A 19,898-nucleotide genomic window follows, 5' to 3' on the forward strand; every position below is an offset into this window, starting at 1 on the left:
CTACCTTATACGTCAAATAAATCTGAAACGTATGGCCAATGAGGTCTAAAAGCATATTGCCATTCAAGGCAGAAACATTTCCATTCAAATCCAGCAAAAAATAAAACTATAATGTTCTTAAAATGACAAAAACCGCGCGAATAAAACTCCATAAACCAATAAAGCCATGCAAAAAAAAAAAAAAAAAAGTTCAAATTGGATATTTAAAAAAACTTTCTTAACAAGTATTCAAGATTATAAATCATTTAATGCCATTAATATTGATTGGTGATTATATAGTTGATAGTATCTTTTATTTACTTTTCAACGAACACCTTGTGCACTTTTAAGAGGTTATCAGATTTGAAGCCGAAAAATATTCTTTTACATTTTCTCAAAAACGACGAAACAATTCTCTTTCGCTTTCTTAAACTTCCTATCTGATTAAAATCATGTTTAGCTTGCAGCCGACAAAAAGAATTTTGCCAAAATTTCATTGCGGTAAAGTTAATATGTTTGTAATAAAATCAACATTTGCCATATTAATTTTTCATAAATCTTATTACGTTAACTGACTATCAATATCATAAAAGTTTGCATAACAATCAGAGTGATTTCTTCTTTCTCTATTCCATATAAAATTCTTTTTTCATACAATGATAACATTTTAAAATAGGCATTAAAGAAGAATAACACAGGATCATGTGGTATCTACATTCTTTAAATTGACGTCTGCACATGCAAACGATTCATTATGTACAACACTCTATTTCCTGCCTGACTATTAAAATATAAATATTAAAATTTGTTTAAGTCTTGCAGGTGTAACTTTCTTTCAATAGAGTTCAAAAATCCGTTATTACAGTTTTCTTCAAGTATTATAATGTATATTTTGTTGTTGTTGTTGAAGCTAGAAAAAAGAAAAAAAAAAAAAGTTAAGTACTTGATGAAATATACTTTTTTGAACATTTGAATACAACTGAAAAAACCTTTCTTTTTTTTCTTTTTTTTTACCTGAGAGACTTGAGCTTGCGTGTATGCAAACGTTCCGTCGTTGCTCACCATAGGGTGCAGGGAGGTGCTACCTACAATTAGAAAACTTAATTGAACAAAATAGTGTCTTTGCGTTACATATTTTCCGAATAAAAGAAAATGTCTATAACCGACCAAATAATGGTTCTCCGAAACTCACCTACGTCATACTGTAGCGTATGCGTCATAGCGCTTTCATCACCTGTTGAATATTCGGCCATGCCTAAAATTTTTTCTCCCTTTATTGACTAAAAGAAAAACAAGGGTTTCACGTTGATATTTGAAAACCACCTGAAATATTCAGTATACAACAATATTAAGTAAAAATAAAAGTAACGAAAAATACAGGTAAAGTAAACTTTAAAATAACTTATACGAATTACCTCTCTGTATTTTGTAAGATAGACTTTAAGCGGTTCAACGTAGTTATCAAATCCTAGTGTTGTCATAGCAAACAAGATGTCTTCACCATTAATAGTTTTTCTTTTTTCTTGTTGACAGCGCTCACTAGCTCTGGAAAAGAAGTTTCCTAATCGCTAATCAAAAACTTCTATTCTCAAAATTAAAAATTAAAATGGATATAGCTGAATTATGAAAACATGTCTCTTTCTGTCTAGAAGAAAAAATGTAAACACAAAGAACTATTAACAGGTCTTTGTATGAAAACTCACATAAATGTTGTAGCTTCTTAATAAAGAACCTGTTTCCCCACAGAGATTTTTTATATACGTAAATATTGAGCCGAAACAACAATTTTTATAATTGGTTTTTGATAGACCTTTATTTTGATTATTTTCTAATTACACCATAGCAAAGGTAAATAATTAGTAAATAATTAGTAAATAATTAGTAAATAATGTACTAAAGATTAAAATAAAAGTTCAACTAAAACTCTTTGTTGTTTTCTTATAGGACAAAAACATTTTTTTCATAAGTAAACTTAGGTCTTGATGATGTGAGGAAATAAAACTATATAAATATTTAATTTGTTAGTACTTGTTAGTTTTATTGTTTGAATCTAAAATTTGTTGAAAGTTATTCCTAGTAAATGCAAATAATAAAATCATGCAATTGACTAACTCAAATATTATTGAAAAAATAAAAAAATATGCTTTAAAGATTTTTTGTTTCACACTTTTCTTTATGAAAAATAGATGGTTTGATTACTGAAGCTGTCTTTTGATCACCCTTACTTTGTAACTTCAATCATGCAGATTGAAGGTTTTTATGTTGCCTCCATATTCTGGACTTGGCAAAGGGCACAGCTTCTCTTGCACTTCTTAACCTTTCTTTCACAGTAGATTAACAGTTTCAATATTTTTTTCAAAATGGGCCCAAGTTTGTCTCTGTCACTGATAGCCATTCACAAAAGACTAAATGCTATCCAAAATGCTCAAACATAACTTTTTTGATTCAACATAATATCCATAATGATAACAGAGTATATGAAATTAATTGCAATCTCTGTAAACTGTATTATAATCAGTTAAATATACCAAAAAAGAAATCAATCCAAAACAGAAAAATGTCATTTAATAGATTAAATATTTTAAATTTTAAGTAGATCTCTTGGGGATTTGGCATTTCCAATTGTTAACATAAAAAGAGAATTTTCTCTTGCTGAATTTGATCCTGATTTCCTTGTTAAAAACAAGTCAAAGTTTGATGAGAAACATGCTTTTTGAATCAATTTGATCCTGATTTCCTTAACAAAAATGAGTCAAAGTTTGATGAGAAACATGCTTTTTGAATCAGTTTGTCCACAGATATCAATTTTAGGATTTGTCAGTGAAGAAATTGTGTAAATGACTTAAAGATTCAAAAGTATAAAAGTGCTTAAACAAGAAAACAAGAAGGTACAATACTTTGTCCCTGTTCAGTAATAGGCATTCAGTATGTTTACAGTGAAGTTTTTAGTCAATCAATTTTTAATTCACAAATTTAAAACAATCATACTCGCTAGTGATGAAACTGATGAACTCAGATAAACATTCTTGTAAGCATTCTTTTGCATCTTTAGCTATCTGGAGAACAAATTTAAAATTTAATATGAATAAAAAAGCTTCAGAATAATGTAACTTATCAATCTAGGCTTAAAACAGTCTCTTTAGCTCTTTAGACATGACATCTGGGTTAATTAATAACCTAATGGAATTTGTTAACAATTTTACTATTACAAATTTTAAACATCAATCAAGCAATTTGAAACATATATTAAGCAATTTGAAACATAAGTCAAGCAATTTTAAACATAAACTTTATTACTATAAGTAGTGATTAAAAGTAGCTACATTTAAAAAGGAAAACTAAAATAATCTGTTGTAAAAATGAAACAAACAGGTAAACAATAGTACAACATTCATTATAAAGGAAGATTGATATGATATGCAAACTAACTAAATTTGAAGAGAACTTAAGAGAAATATACCCAGGTCATCATATATCAAAATACATCATAAGAGTCTGACAATTTTTTTTTTTTTTTTTCTAAAATTTAAATCATAATAACTCTTAAATGTTTTATTTTGTCTTTTTTCACTAATTACCTTTCCACTGCTAGGAATTGCTTTTTTCATTATTCTAGCTACATTTGCAATTGGAAGAAAACGGTCCTATGAAACAGAACACATTTACAATAGAAGCAAGCAAAATAAAAGACAACATACTAGCAGACTTTATTTTAAATATTTTCACAAATGAAACACTTATAAAAAGCTAATAACCTGCTCTCTAAGTTCATCTTTATCTCGAGAATTAAACTCATCAGAATAGTCTTGCTCATCTGTTTCTAAAGAGATTTAAAAGGTTAGCATTTGATACCTACAACAGTACATACATACACACACATACATACATACATACATACATACATACATACATACATACATACATACATACATACATACATACATACATACATACATACATACATACATACATACATACATACCTACATACATACATACATACATACATACATACATACATACATACATACATACATACATACATACATACATACATACATACATACATACATACATACATACATACATACATACATACATACATACATACATACACACATTTTAGAGGTTAAAAAAGAACATTTAAGGTTGCTCATAATTATTGTCAGACATTGAGAATTTTTTACATTTTTATAGTAAGTTTGTAAACTTTATGATTAAAATGTTTCAGATCTCAATTCAATTGATTATCTTTCTTTGTCGAAGCAAGCACATTGTCCTTCAGCTGGAAAAGTTTTGTAAGGACTTCCACTCAAGACACTGAAATGTACTGGAACTAGTCTTTATCAATTCATGCCAAATAGTCACAGAAGTACTTGAAAAAGGCAATTTTTGGACCACCTGTTGGACCAAAGCAGTACAAGAAAATATCTCCAAGTACAATTTTATGCACATGATGTGCAAGCTTAGGATAAACAGTAATGCACATCACTAAATAATAAGTTACACTGGTATACACAGATAATGCTTATGAATGTTAAAAAGAAAAAAAAAAGAATATAACAAGTTCAGGGAATAGCACACCAGAATCAGTTTAAATTTATTCTATAAATGCAGTGCACTACAGCCAATAGTGGGCTATTAGTTGTGGTATATTATCAACTTGTCATAGTATCTAATTTATGCTACTTAATTATTAAAATCAACATGGAATTTTTTTCAATTTAATTTCAATTTAATTTTAAGGTTATTTTGAAGAAAATTTTAAACAACATTTTATAAGTAAACACTAAACAAGTCCCAAGAATTACATAACAAATTTTTGCAAGTATTAAAAATTTTTTTATAGTTTAGTATTAAATATACTATAACAAAGATGAACAGTGTATATTCCTGAAAAAAAACTTAAGACAAGTAAAACTGTGTCCTAATGAAAAGTTTTGTTGTTCAATGTCAGAGATATTTTTTCCCACCCATGTACTCTCCACAAAACTATTGGAGCACATAGATTTTTGTCTTCTTTTGACAAATGTTGATTTTTTGTTTGTTCGTTATTCATCATTGTCAAACATAATGCTTTTTTCCTCAAAGACTACAGTGTGTTTTGCTCTCTTTTGAATTATTTATTTCCTATTTAACCTTTGTAAAATTGGCAGCACTGCAGCACATCAAAATTGTAGTAATTAGCTGTCTTTTGTTTTAATGCTCATATGGTTATCTTTTTGCTTTGTTCTAGTTAAAGATTGAGGTTATGCTTATGTTGCTATGAGATATTGCAGTGCATTTTGTGAAACTTTTAAAGTTAGCTTTTGTGAGTATGAGTCAATCAAGTTTATGTTCAAAATCCCAAATTTGGTTGTTGGGGAACCGCCTGGAATAACTCTCTTTAAACTGAGTACCAACTAAACGTGAGGTATTGCGATACTTTTTATTTTTTAAGAAGGGCCTATGAAACATGACAAGTACTCTATTGGTAAAACAGTTATATGTAGTAAGATAACTGACGAGCTATGTGCTAAATGGGAAAAAACAGGAATAAAAACACAGAGGAAAGGCAAAGTGAAACAAAAACTTACAAATTTGAATGAATCATACAGAACCAAGCATAAAGGTAGAAATGATAAAAAATCACAGTTGTTTTTAAATCAACTAGAAGAGTTTTTTTATATTGCACATCAAGAAGCAGCTGATATTGTTCAGTATGACAAGTTAAGGAACACTAAACAAAAAGAAGATTTAAAGATTCTAGATGCTTTAAAAGATGGAAAAATAGTTGTTTTAGGCTCTTGCTGACAAAGATTATACAAGAAAATTGCAAAGTTATAAAAAAAGGAAACAATCAAGTGAAAAATACGCTTAAAAAAAATGTTATTGAGAAATCAACACAAGTGATTTTAGAAGATTCCAGATTTCAAAAACTGGATGGTACTGGGGTTAGTCAAGCGACAGATACATTTTCTTTTGTACAGCCATTGGATTTAGCAGATAATATAGTTGGATTGTCTTATGACACAACTGCTTCAAACTAAGAATGGCAGAATGGTGCATACATTAAAATTGTTTGTTTTATTTTGCATGCAAACATCACATATTGGAAAGACTGCAGAGCGCAGCCTGGCAAGCACTATTCGGATGTACTCACAGGCCAAATAATGAATACTTTAAGGAATTCCAGGAAAAATGGGACTCTATCTTGGACAAGGATACTTAGATGTTAAAGTCAGAAATATGAAGCTACAGTAAGATTCTACCATTTCTATTTTAAAGAATAAAGATTTCTTACTAAGAGATGATTACAAGAAATGCACAGTATTTATGTTAACTTTACATGGGAAATTCCAGATAGAGATGTACATTGGCAAAAGCCTGGGGCCTTTCATCATGCAAAATGGATGTCGTCTGTGATATTCCCTGCTAAAATGTACCTCTTTAGAGATTCCGTGGGCTATAATGAGTAAACTACTGTGAATCTAAGAGATATATGTCTTTTCAATGCTCTTGTGTATATCAAGCACTGGTTAGCATACCCCATTAGAGTTGACGTTCCTTTCAATGACTTGAAACTTTTCAATGAGTTGTAGGACTTCAAGGTCATCAACAAGGAAATATCAGAAATGACCTCAAGAATATTTAAAACTCATTTTTGGTATTTAACTGAGGAGCAGTTTTTTCAATGTTTTCAAAAAATATATATATATATTGATAAGAAACTCCAATCCTGCCAATGTGGTGAGCTGGAAAAAGGTGCACCAAACCTTTCCTGTAGTGACAAAAAATAAAAAATTCCATCATTGACTAGACAGAATCTTGGTTTCTGTTTGAAACCCTAAGTGTGAACACTGAACGGCTGAAAACTCCAGTGCAAACATGGAGGAGAATGAAGACTATCTTAATAAAATGAACTTTTTAAAAAACATTAGAATTGTTAATGATGTTGCTGAGAGAGAAATGCAAAATTGATGCAAGATATTTCATTGTCCCTCACAAAAGATGAAAATGCAAGCAAAGTGTGTTACAAGTAGTTGAAAACCACAGAAAACACTTTCTGTGGTTTTCAACTACTTGTTTCAACTACCGATTTCAGAAAGGCAACTTTGATTAATCTTTAAAGAAACTTTTACTGTTGTAGTTACTATTTGTCATTTATATCAATTTGCAATAGCTTAGTGTATTCCTTTACATTCAAATGTATAAGTTAGAAAAATATGTTGTTTATTTTTAACAAGAATGATTTTCATAGTTACTCAAGATATCTTGAGAAATACCAATAAAAATGTGAAAAATGAGTAATATTTATGATTTTAATCCCCATATTAAACTTGTTATCATAGCCTATGATTTTTTTTTCTGAACATATGTAAAATAAAAGCTAAAACTGAGTTTACTTGTTTATTTACTTACAAAAAGTTATAAAATAAAAACAACTAAAAATCTTTGAAAAAACCAAAAAAAAATTTCTCAGAAGGACTTGGGACAAGGGTTAGGGTGAACATATTAGGTTGAAATTTGAAATTGAGGGTTTATAGGGTACCCATCACCAGAAAACAGCCAGGAAGATCAACATTTTTAAACTTTGGTTTTACAGAACACCCTAAGCAGAATAAGCTATTGCGGCTGCATGAGAGAGCATTACATCCACAAACTAAAAGAATATATCAATGTTGACATATTTGATAATTGCACGAAGGCATTTTACAAAGATAAGACTCCTCATATAGTGCATCTATACATACATACATACATACATACATACATACATACATACATACATACATACATACATACATACATACATACATACATACATACATACATACATACATACATACATACATACATACATATGTTTCAATTATATTATTATATGTGTGCATGAATGCATACATGCATCCATATATGTATGTATGTATGTATGTATGTATGTATGTATGTATGTATGTATGCATGCATGCATGCATGCATGCATGCATGCATGTATGTATGTATGTATGTATGTATGTATGTATGTATGTATGTATGTATGTATGTATGTATGTATGTATGTATGTATGTATGTATGTATGTATGTATGTATGTATGTATGCATGTATGATTCCAGAAAAATGATGTCTCATCATGCAGCCTCTGATGAGATGTTTGATCCATATACTTCTGATCTTTGAGCACAATTTCTAAAACTGGGACCTGAATCCAAATAGTGATAGAAATAATAAATACTTGTTATACAGTTAACCCAAATTCATAACCAATTAAGTTAGCGAGTGATAATAAATGAGAAGCAGAACTGAAATATTATCAGGTACCTGTTCGGTTGTTAATTTCTTTAATTCCCAAAAACTTGCTCACTATTTTATACCTGACATCATGACCATTCAGCTCCCAATATAAATAACAGTAATGATAATCAAAAAAACTAAAAGGGAATAGTTATCTATCTTTTTGGAATCATGTATCAAACTGAAGTAAGCTTTTTGGAATTGTTTAGTGTTTATCAAAGTTGCCATTAACTGTACAAATCATTGCAGAAATAAAATTATAATAGTAATTTTTGAATAAGCAGTGTTTTATTGGAGATAAATTCTTTATTTCTTGAATATTCAAGAGTACAAAAACATAAATATAATTAACTTATTCATCAAGTACTGCTGGACACAAAGGAAGATTAAATGAAATAAAACAAATGTGAAAACTTGCATTTTAGTAAGTATATCAAAATCATTAAACTTAGATACCTGAATTCATCACTGCAGAATTATGAATACTAGTAGAAGAAACAGTTTGCCTATGTGCATGTGGATGCAGATGTTGCTGCATTATTAATACTGAAGATGGATTATTATTATGTGCTTGTTTAAGAGCCTCTAGATTATCTTGATATTCAGCTTGAGCCTCTTCATTTGCTGTCATGCTTGCTTCATGTTTAATCAAAATTGATGGTCGCTCGTCTACTTGCATACTTTTCCAATTCTAAATTACACTTAAGTATATAAGGCCGGTTAAATTAAACTAAATCTAGAAATTTAGTAATCTGTAAAACAATTTGTAAAAAAGTAATTAGTAAAAAGAAAAATCTAGAAATTTAGAGTAAAACAAGTAGAAAAAGAGTAATTATACAGATAATATTGCTGGAATCCAACAACTATATAATATTTGTCCTTTTATATACATATATTTAATATATTAAAAACTAGTTATTACTTTAAAAAATAAAGAAGTTATTAAGTTCAGTTTAAATAAAATTTAATTCGAAAGTTCATCCATCTATTTTGTACTGAATCTGATCCAAGACAATTGGAGTTTGTGCAAACTTTGATTAATCACTACACTTTTAATTATCACACACAGATGTCATATAATATTAGTATTTAGTTTAGTTTTCAGGAAAAAAACCTAAGTATTTTTTAAAATGTTCAAAGTGATTAAAGAAGGGAAATCTACACTAGATACAGTTAAATGTTAAATAAAAAATTCAGAACTAATTTCACAATGAAACAAAAAAAAAAATGTGTTAAAAACTGTATCACATAGCAATAGCAATGAATCATTGGGGTAGGGGTATCAAAGCTTAATGGCTAAAGGTATATTACTTTAAAATATATCTATTAAATATAAAACAACAGGAACAATTTCATTCCTTGGTTTATATTATATTGAATGATTCCTTGGAGCAGAGCTGTCTGTGGGTTCAGCTAAGTAATTACTGAACTTAAAATTAACTTTTTAATATAATTTATCATTTTATTCTTAGTTTAAATTAAAAATGATTCAACTTCAAGTTATTGACAATAGGCTGAATATTTGTTTAGGTAAATATTAGGTAATGGGTAAGGAAGGTTTATGTATATAAATAAACTTCTATAAATGGAGAGTTATCTATTAGAGGTACTTTAACAATATAACTTTTTGATTGTAACTGAATCAACTCTCTCTCTCTCTCTCTTTTATATATATACATACATATATATATATATATATATATATATATATATATATATATATATATATATATATATATATATATATATATATATATATATATATATATATATATATATATATATATATATAAATTGTAAAGTAATTTTAATTTTAACTAATTTTTTTTTAAATGAAAGGTAAAAGCAATTAAATTTAATTATAATGTCAAATATTGTCAACCTGCTTGTTTTTTTTATGAGTTAATTAGAAGTTTAATGACTTCTCGGAAAAATGTCTGAAATTAAGCGTGCAAAAGTATTAGCGCACTCATTTAAAATGTATTAGCACATTCGTTTAATTCCTTTGAGAAAAACTTTTTTGGTTAATTTTTGTTAAAAACTCTCTGCTGATTAATAATAGTCAATAAAAAACATAAGAGGAGTAAATTGAAGTGGCAGAAATATCATTTGAAATACAGTTAGTTAAAACTTTAAAATTGCAACAACAAAAATATGGGTTTAAGGAGCATAACAATTGAAACAAAGTGACAAGTTGTTGGCCTGAACAAAAGTGGTCTCAGCAATTGAGAAATCGGACATCAACTTGAAATCAGTGAATGCAGCATTAGAACAACGTTCAAAAATTATAATGAGTTTGGAACAGTCAAAGACAAAAGTTGCTCTGGTCCTCAAAAAAATGTCAGAAAGGGACAAAAATAAAGCAGTTATGCTCGCTAGATGCAACCTAAACATGAATATAGCCAAAATTGCCTCAGACCTGAATACAGCGTTGGGTGCACATCAAGTTAGCCGCTCAACAATTAGCAAGCTTATGAAGAAAAAACATCTCAATTCAAAGAAGCCACTATTAAGTATCAAAGACCATCTCAAGCGAAGAAAATGGTGCAAAGAGAGAGCTGCATGGACTGTAGAGCAATCGAGAAAAGTAATTTTCTCAGACGAGTCAAATTTTGAACTTATTAATCGCAAGAAAAGGGTTGTCATGAGGAGATACAAAAACAAAAAATATAATCCTTCTTTTATCATGTCAAAAGTTCAAGGAGGAGGGGGTTCAATTGGCATTTGGGGCTGCATTCCTGGATCTGGCAAGGGACTGGCACATCTTTATACTGATTGCCTTAATCAACATCGATATAGAGAGATATTAGAAGATTATTTAAAGCCATCAATGGACATTTTCAAGGCTGACTTCACTTGGCAGTTTCAACAAGATAATGCTCCTTGCCACACAGCACGCTCAATAAAGCAATACATGGAAGAAAAACGGTTGAATCTAATGCCTTGGCCCGCTCGCTCACCTGAATCCTTGGCCCGCTTGCTTGGCCCACTTGGCCCACCTTGGCTCGCTTGGCTTGCTTGGCCTACCTTGGCCCGCTCGCTCACCTGAATCCTATTGAGAATCTTTGGAGTTAGATGGACTGCAAATTACAAAAAAGCAAGCCCACTAACTTGGTGCAGCTCAAAACGCAAATCCAAGAGTTGTTGAACACCATGCCACAAGAATTAATCAGAAAAATTATAGATTCTATGCCATGTAGAGTCTTGGCATGCCTTAAAAACAAAGGTGGTCACATAAAATATCAAACTTTCTTAGAATCTTTGAAAAACTATAAGTGCGCTAATACTTTTGCACACTTTTTTAAAATTGTGTTTTTCACTCTTATTGTATTCTAATTAAATTCAAGATAATAATAAAGAAATATATTTTATATATTTGACAATTAGTAATTCTGCTTTATTTTATGAATAAGTTAAAAAAATATTATCAATCAGCTTTTTATTGTTTTTGAATTACACTCATTTGAAGTTCACTTAGGTAAAAAAAGTATGAGTGCGCTAATACTTTCTGGAAGCACTGTATATATCACTATTAAATATTGAAATTAAATGAGACCTACTCAAGATACAGAACAACTAAGCATATGAACACATGAAAAAGAGTTTAACTAAATTGAGTTAAAATACTTTAATATCTGATGCCTGAGCAAAGATATTTTAAATTTCTCTACCAGGCATGGGATAAATATTATCTTAAAAATTTAGTTAACATTAGTAGCATATAAGTTTGAGAAAATATAAACAAGTTTGAACAGTCCTATGAACAAAGTAAAATAAGGTTACAAACTTTTTAAAAAATTTTATTTACAAAACTTTATACAAATGATACTTGATTGATAACTGTAAATATTCTATCATTTTCCATAAAAAAAAAAAAAAAAAAAACAAATTTTAAAAAGGCCTACTTACACTAAAAATGCCTTTTGCTTAGTAAAAAACACATTAAATGGTGTTTTGTATCACAACTATTATAATAACTGTTGACTTTTATTTACAATATATATACATAAGTTTTAGCACATGGTATTTTACATTTGTTTACAAAATTAGTTTGAAATTTAAATACCTAACGAATCCACCACTTAATTTCTAACTAGAATCCAATAGCCAACCACTGTTTCTCTTCATCACAGTTCTCGAATTCGATTTGCTGTTAAAATCTTTCAATGCAATAGTCATACAAGTGCGCTTATACAGAGACTATATTATCTCCTGAAGAATGGAGTTGCTACTTTTGTTTTTAATGAAATCGCGCTTACTAAATTATAAAATAGGACATTCGCGTACATCGGTTTTCGAGTAGTTAAAGACTCTACGCGTGTTTCAAAAATGTCCACTTTCCTTGACCTTTTTCTAGTCAAATGGTTTTTTAAGTAAGTTATAAAAAGTTAAAGCATAGTTAAAGATATGTAGAGATATCTATAGAAGTATATGAAGTGGTTGCGGTATTGTCGTCGTACCGTTTTTAATTCCTTAATATTTAAAAGATGATCAACATCTTAATTTTTTAGTTCCTCAATATTTAAAAGATGATCAAGATCTTTTTATTGCAAAAAAAAAAAAAAAAAAAAAAAAAAATGCGCTTGGTTCGTCATTATCTTGACTATTATTAGTATCTTACTCTCATGATTTGCCCCAAGTTTTCATTTTAAGTTGCTTCGATCACATTTAAGATGATTTAAACATGTTTTTATCTCTCTTCCCAGTTACATATGTAAAAAAAGGAGTTTTTTATTAGCATAGTCTAATCAAGAACTGTTCATACATTTTTAAATTTCAAGCAATTAAAGCAAAGCATTAAACAGTTTTTTAATTAAAAATTTCATAATACCAATATTAAAACTTATTCAAAACTTAAAGTTAAGTTTATAGTTCGGTGTGTTGTTAACATTGAATTTATACCTTTTTAAAGCTGACTATACAGTATGTTCTATGGTATGTATACAAGTTTGTTTTTAGTTTCTACCAAATGGTTTAAATACAATATAGGAGAATGGGTAATGGTGAATCTACAACCCGTAGAATATCAATGCAAAGGTCAGATGAAGGAACTATCCAAGTAATGTCCAATATATGTGTGTATGTATGGTAATGTCTACACTTATGTGTCTGTAAAACTTGTTACAACTGTTGTATGTGTATAAAAGAGAGATATTGTTATTCAGATTACAGAACATGTTTTTGCTAGACTCAAAGGACAAAATCTTTCTTCAGAATTAAATGGTAATGATTATTTTCCATTTATCAAATTAAACATTTTATTCCTTTTCCTTTCCTTTTTTTCTTTAGTATTTCATCTTCATGTTGGTGGATAACATGTTAAAAAATGTTAGACCCTCAAGAAATTCTAATCCAGTTGAGAAATTAAAATAGTGCATTGAATATTTTATTTAGGTAGTCAACAACAGTCAGTTGAAGATGAAGTTTATAATGAAAGTGAATTAAAAGAAATGTTAGAGCAAGCATACCGTAAAGTATCAATGGCTATTATTTGTCTTTATATGTTTTTTTTACAGATTGGTTTGCTCTATTTTGTTTATGTTGTTCTGCTGGTTTATTTTGGTTATGGATCTTAAATGTATTTTTTTTTTAAGGCATTCTAATATTGAAAAAAAAACAAACAATAATTGTTACATAAAAATACTTGATTAGAAACTTTCCTGCTTTTATGAATAGACTGTTTGACTTTAGTGAGGAAGATAATGTCCTAAAATGTAACATAATTTTGTTACAGGGGCAAGAAAATGAACATAGGAAATTGGTTCATGATATTGACTTATTGCAAAGGCAGTTAAAGGAGAGTGAAGCCAGCTTAAGGGAGGAGCATATTCATAAACTTAAAGAAGTAGAAAATTACTGGAAGGAAAAGCTTTCCATACTTGAGTCTCAAGGTTACAAATATTTTTAATTTCTCAATTTTCAAATGATATTTTTAATTTACATATTAATTTTAGGAAGCTTTAATATGTTAGTCCAGCTAAAAGGGTTTCAGATTTTTGACTCACTTTAATAGATTAATTTTTACAAATATCAAAAACATAGTGTCACAAAGTGAAGATAAACATCAGCTTCTATCCTGAGAAAAACCCTTTTGGGTTATTGGTATGGGTATAGGCAGTCAAAAAATGTGTAAATCTCAAATTCAATCTATTTTGTCTTCAAAAAAAAAAGGATTTAATTTATTATACTGATGATAACTATAAAAATCATCTCAAATGTCTATATAATATATATAAATGCCTATATATTTAAAAACAAAACAAAAAATGAACTTCTGTATAAACTTTTCAAATCAACCCAAAGATTTTTACTTTGTTTCTCTAATGAAGACATTTTGATTCTGCATTACACCAAGTATAAGGATAAACATATGAATGAGATTGTATGCCATTGATGTTGGCAAGCTTCATATCACATGACAAAAACAAATGTTAACTTTTCTAAACTTAATATTTGTTTACAGGGAAATTTCTGAAATTGCAACTATCATTAGGTGCTTAACAGTGGGATCCTAGACAAAAAACTCAGGAAAAAATTTTTAGATAGAGGAGAGTCAATCTGCACATGTAAGTTAAAAATAACTGGCTAAACTTTAAAGAAACCTTCAATACCAACTTTAAGGAAATGCTTATGTGATTGAAAAGATTGTGTGCCCCCACTCACAGTACTCTTGGGTGCATTCAAGTTTTTGCAATATACCAGCAGCCTTTTCAGCTACTGCTGCTTGTTTAACAATTAAATTCTTACACAACAAAAGCTGATGAATAAGTTACAGGTTGTGAACTATTACAGAGAAAGGAGCTTCAAAGTGTGTGTGTGTGTGTATGTGTGTGTATGTGTGTGTGTGTGTGTGTGTGTGTGTATGTATGTATGTATTTAGCATTTTGTTTCTATGAAAAGAGTGATGAGTAGGATGAATGAGTGCTAAATGTTTTAGAAAGGGCAGTTTTGTTAATATATTACTCTCTAGTGAAAAAGTTTTATTACCTGGTTCATCACATCTCATTACGTGCACATTTGGATGTCAGGGCGAAAAAATATATATCAGAAGTTTAATTCTTTTAAAAAGCTAGTAAAAAATAAAGAAAAACCTTTACAATGGTAATGCTTTTAATTTGGAATTTTATTGAACTTCATTGTATTTTTTTATAAATAAATGACATATTCACATTTTAAAAGATGTTTCATTCAAAGAGTCAGGAGTTGGACATTTTTTCCAACTCATGATATCAATTTTCTCTTTTGAAAATGTTCTGGTTCTTCATTTTGACCTCCCTGCTTTAAAAACTTGTTTTTGATATCAAAATTCAACAATAGTTGTTACAATTATACTTCTACTATTCTACTATATAACCAAATGCAGTTCAAAAGAAAAAAGTGAAGTACTATTTAATTATGATCATTGTTATGATTCTTTTTTTTTTTTTTTTTTTTTTTTTTGTAATTTGTTTTATTTTTTGTTGGTGTTGAAAATTTCTCAACTACCTTTATAGACAACAGAGAAGAGGTAGAAACTTGGAGGAAAACTGCAGAGGAAAAAGAAGCCAAATTGCTTGATAAAGAAGCAGAGCTAGAGAGCTTAAAACTTGAGGTTTGTTTCTGAATATTATATCAACTTGAATAATAACAGGCTGCTATAATATTACACTGTTGTTTTTAGCTTCATAAAAAAGAACACAATCTTTCTGATGAATTTGACAGAGGCATTAAAGATATTGAAAAAAAGTTAAAGTGAGTTTGTTTTTTTTTTTCCGCATTTTATTTGTTATTTTTAAAATGTTAACATTTGTTATTTGTAAGATGTTAACATTTCGATTTCGAATAAAACGTTAATCATTATGATGCATTAAAATTGCAGTTAGGCTTCTTTATAATGTTCTTTCCTCTCTCTTTCCATTTCTATATAATACTTTTCTTTTTTTTTTGTTAAAATTGTGAGTTATACTGCAATTGTCGAAAGTTTAAAATTTATTTTTTTTTACAAATTAAGTAATATTACCAACGAATCCTTCAATTCTTTATTTTTTTTTTTTTTTTTTTCTTTATGTAAAAAAAACATTTTTTTTGCTTTAGCCCATTACAACAAACATCAATCTGTGATGAAAATCTTAGTTTTGTTCTGAGCTGCTACAGAGCAAACAAAGGAAAACCTCTGAAATGTTCCCAAGAGGTCAAGGACTTCATGAACTGTGTGCAAGAAACACGAGTGGTTAGCACTTTAATAATCAATTTTACAATTTAAAAATTAAAGTTAACATTTTCATTGGTTAATTGCGTAAAAACTTAAAATTGATTGAATTTTTGTTTAGAAACTGATGCAAAAAAATATTTGAAAAAGTGGCTTCTGACAAGTCGGTGATTGAAGTGTTAAATTTTAACGGATGCAGGAAAATATTGCCGTCCTATATGACTGTCTTCAATTATAAACTGTATTCTGTAAAAATCTGTTTTTAAAACCTAGTTATTTTTCTTACTTAAATTGATATAGTTTCCTTATCACAAATATAAACTTAAGATTTTTATATCTTGTTTGTTAGCTATAGAACTTTTATAAAAGCTATTTTTTAAACAACTTAATTTTTGCACCCATGCACACACATCCTCATACATATAAATTTTAGATTTTTAGCAGAATTAACTTTGTCATCTCATTATCATTTGTCATGTTTTTTCTGTAAGAAATTAATGATTGACTTCATAAAAAACTCATCAATACTAATTCATACTACTGAGCATCTTTTCTGGAAATGTATTGGTGTTTTTTTTTAGATTGGCGCATTTCTGAAAAATAAATTCTCGGTTATAAGAACATTAAACAAAATATTGTATGCCAATGAGTTTCTGATTTGATAAAGTATTGGTCATCGTTTTTAAAGTAATTTACTGTTTAAATTTCTGCACTTTCATTAAAACAATTGGCATAATTTTTTACCTTATAAATAGAAAGTATTATTTATGTCTTTAGATTTTTAGACTCCTTAAACAAAGAGCACTTTCAATGCTCTTGTATAAAACGTTTTCTATTGTTTCCATTATATGTCGCTCTTGTTACAGTTTTATATGCATTTTAACAGAAGAATTCAAAGAGGGTGAGGGCTAGGATTAAGTTGTTTGTGATTTTAAAAATTTGTTTTGTGATGGAAGGTTAAATTGAAATTTTCTTTTGTAGATAAAAATGATATAAGTATTTAATCAGGAGACCTTTCAGTATGGCTGAATCTCCATTGAATCAAAGCAACGTTCCTGATCGTAAACCTGACGTGAATGTTCTTCAGTCCAAACTCAACCAACAAATATTTGTTGCAAACTCACAGCAACAGTTGCTATCCCCGCATCAAAAGTTAGATTTCATGAGTGGGGAGAGTCCTAAAGATTTTGATAATGAGACAAATATTTATCCTCCTGTAAGTGCTAACTTAACTGAATTTTTAAATCAGTTAGAAGATTATACCCCTAGCATTCCTGATGCCGTAACAATAAATTATATGCATCGTGCTGGCTTTGAGTCAGTGGATCCAAAAATTGTTCGCCTCATATCTTTAGCTTCGCAAAAGTTTATTTCAGACATTGCCCATGATGCGTTGCAACATTGTAAAATGAGAGGCTCAGGTCAGACCTCCAGGAAATCTGGGAAAGACAAACGATACACTTTGACAATGGACGATTTGGCACCTGCTCTTAATGAATACGGAATCCACGTAAAGAAGCCACCATACTTTTCTTGAAAATTCGATTAATCATGTTAAGCTAAGTACGTTTTTATAGGTTTGGTACGTACTTCTATTACGTGTTAGGATTTTATTTCAATAAAAAAGTAAAATCGAAAAATATACATCAATAATTTGTAATTATTAAATATTACAAATTATTAAAGCTCATTTCTTTGCTGAACTGTTATCCTGTTCTGGTCTACTGCAATTACCAATGGTTTTTCTAAAACGTTTCTGCAAGCGCTCTTGAGGAAAATGATTGTCTTAAGGCCTGAAACGAATTAACAAAAACTCTTACATGGCGATTAATGAAGCGCATGTTTTTGGTTGAAGCATGTTTGACTTAATGACCACAGTTTACTATAGCAGTAATAACAATTTTATGCTAAAAAAATGTTATAAATTTGATGGAACTTTACAAGCACATATTAAAAATTAAAGGCTTGTTTTAGTGCCAACGACACTTTAATATTTTTATAAAGTTTAGTTGTACAAAAAAGGGGGTTTGAGGGCAGTTAGCTTTTCATGACTACTTTTGATTGGTTATAGTCATCAATGGTGCTTTGAGCAGATGGTTTTTTGCTTCTACTTTTTGTATAGTGACGATAATTTTCTGCTAATATTTTTGATTATAGAGGTTTCTCGTATTGCTGTTCAACCTTTATTTCCCTCTTAATAAGAATTGGTTGTATAAGCACTTGTGTCCGCAAAAATTAAGCCTTTTTTTTATCTCCTATGAATTGTCTTCGAGTCGACCACCATCAAACTTTACGATAGCATCCATCGCGATGGATACAGGTGCGTCGACAGTTTGAGGCGGTGCGAGTGACTAAGATCTGGAGCCCATCGCTATAATTTTAAAGCTTCATTCCTCCACCGTGGGTGTATCCATCGGAGACAGTTCGAAAGTCCATGACTAAGTGTTGCTGACTATCAGCGTACCATTCTTCAGCAGTGAAGATTAGAGAACAACTAGTCTCACTGGGTATTTGATTTGTCTCAAAGACGTTTCTACTGCTACCAGATAACATCTTGCGAAACACACCTTATGAAAAAATTTTTGAAAGAACACTAAAGTACTCTCAATTCTGGTTGTGTTGAAATGAGCGATTGTTTTTTCAGTCTGCTGAACGTCCTAGTACTGGGACAAATGTTGAGTACATCCTTCAACGATTTACACGCGATGTTTACATCGAAGATTTAGCAATATTGGGCGAGTACTTTGGTGTCGAGCTGGTATCGGTGCTAATGATCAGTCCTGTGACCAGTCACTAAAGACGATCTCATGCTTAAGCAGGTCACCGTTGCTAGGCTCCAAGAATCCTCGGCTGGCTAAGAGTTCAAAATCGAGGGGTATGCAGAATTGGGTTTTGAGAGACAGTGATCACCTGATGCTCCCCCTTGAAGCTATGTCGAGAACTACTGATACGAAGGGTTTAATCTAGTACCATATGTTTAAAATAAACTTGAATCCATTTTGTTAATGTGCATTAGAGCACAAAATCAGTGCTCTAAATAATACAAGCAGTTTCAAGTACTATGGTTGAAGGTGGTATAGACTTCACAGTACCTGGAAGCTAAGGTATTCATTTTGAATATGATAAAATTTAGAAGAGGTGGCAAAAAAAGTCTTGAACATTTCTCTCGAATATTACAAAGAATACATCCCAAAGGGTAGTTCAGGATACAACTTACATAGATTACAGTTCGAAGTGCTTGTCAGTGAGGTAATAGATGAACACCAGTTGGAAATGGTGGAGTAAACATTGGTGGTGACGAGCATTATTATCAAACCAAGGATTATATAGAAAGTTTTATGGATAAACCAGAAGAGTTTTGGCCAAATTCCTCACTCAAGATCAAAAGTTTAAAAACACCGATAGATCTTTCTGCTGACATCGTTTGATATTAAAGCATTCTAATGCTTCGTCTCA

General features: G+C 29.7%; 3 protein-coding genes across 4 annotated transcripts; 2 read left to right on the plus strand and 1 right to left on the minus strand.

Moving 5' to 3' along the window:
* Positions 1-682: 682 nt before the first annotated feature.
* LOC145195327 (uncharacterized) lies at positions 683-12,477 on the minus strand. 2 transcript variants are annotated; one of them, XM_090070145.1, is made up of 9 exons: positions 12,321-12,477; positions 8,711-8,945; positions 3,735-3,799; positions 3,558-3,623; positions 2,968-3,035; positions 1,395-1,524; positions 1,172-1,259; positions 994-1,064; positions 683-889 (listed from the first exon to the last, which is right to left on the minus strand). In XM_090070145.1, exons 2-9 carry the CDS (start codon positions 8,931-8,933, stop codon positions 851-853), a joined length of 750 nt encoding a protein of 249 aa, XP_089926271.1. In that variant the 5' UTR covers positions 8,934-8,945; positions 12,321-12,477; the 3' UTR covers positions 683-850. The 2 variants fall into 2 exon arrangements, with proteins under 2 accessions (XP_089926271.1, XP_089926272.1); XM_090070146.1 differs by having other exon boundaries at positions 12,164-12,365.
* A 35-nt stretch (positions 12,478-12,512) lies between these two features.
* LOC145195331 (uncharacterized) lies at positions 12,513-16,710 on the plus strand. Its single transcript, XM_090070147.1, has 9 exons — positions 12,513-12,627; positions 13,214-13,313; positions 13,420-13,477; positions 13,649-13,728; positions 13,989-14,145; positions 15,748-15,845; positions 15,915-15,985; positions 16,328-16,463; positions 16,564-16,710. Exons 2-9 carry the CDS (start codon positions 13,248-13,250, stop codon positions 16,585-16,587), a joined length of 690 nt encoding a protein of 229 aa, XP_089926273.1. The 5' UTR covers positions 12,513-12,627; positions 13,214-13,247; the 3' UTR covers positions 16,588-16,710.
* A 678-nt stretch (positions 16,711-17,388) lies between these two features.
* Positions 17,389-18,427, plus strand: LOC145195326 (transcription initiation factor TFIID subunit 10-like). Its single transcript, XM_090070148.1, has one exon. The coding sequence runs from the start codon at positions 17,464-17,466 to the stop codon at positions 17,977-17,979; it is 516 nt and encodes a 171-aa protein (XP_089926274.1). The 5' UTR covers positions 17,389-17,463; the 3' UTR covers positions 17,980-18,427.
* The last annotated feature ends 1,471 nt before the right edge of the window (positions 18,428-19,898 follow it).

This window comes from Hydra viridissima, unplaced genomic scaffold (genome assembly GCF_058129835.1).
Source record: "Hydra viridissima isolate aposymbiotic clone 2 unplaced genomic scaffold, HvirCarnegie_v1 scaffold_13, whole genome shotgun sequence".
NCBI classification, from domain to species: domain Eukaryota; kingdom Metazoa; phylum Cnidaria; class Hydrozoa; order Anthoathecata; family Hydridae; genus Hydra; species Hydra viridissima.

Bases quoted from the DNA above. Each gene is read 5' to 3' on its own strand.
- LOC145195327 (XM_090070145.1), bottom strand. From the start codon at position 8,933: ATGCAAGTAGACGAGCGACCATCAATTTTGATTAAACATGAAGCAAGC. The intron at 3,800-8,710 runs GTATCTAAGTTT...AAATCTCTTTAG, and splicing joins TTCTGCAGTGATGAATTCAG to AAACAGATGAGCAAGACTAT. The intron at 3,036-3,557 runs GTAATTAGTGAA...TTTGTTCTCCAG, and splicing joins CAATTCCTAGCAGTGGAAAG to ATAGCTAAAGATGCAAAAGA.
- LOC145195326 (XM_090070148.1), top strand. From the start codon at position 17,464: ATGGCTGAATCTCCATTGAATCAAAGCAACGTTCCTGATCGTAAACCT.
- LOC145195331 (XM_090070147.1), top strand. From the start codon at position 13,248: ATGGGTAATGGTGAATCTACAACCCGTAGAATATCAATGCAAAGGTCA. The intron at 13,478-13,648 runs GTAATGATTATT...TATTTTATTTAG, and splicing joins TCTTTCTTCAGAATTAAATG to GTAGTCAACAACAGTCAGTT. The intron at 14,146-15,747 runs GTTACAAATATT...CTACCTTTATAG, and splicing joins TTCCATACTTGAGTCTCAAG to ACAACAGAGAAGAGGTAGAA.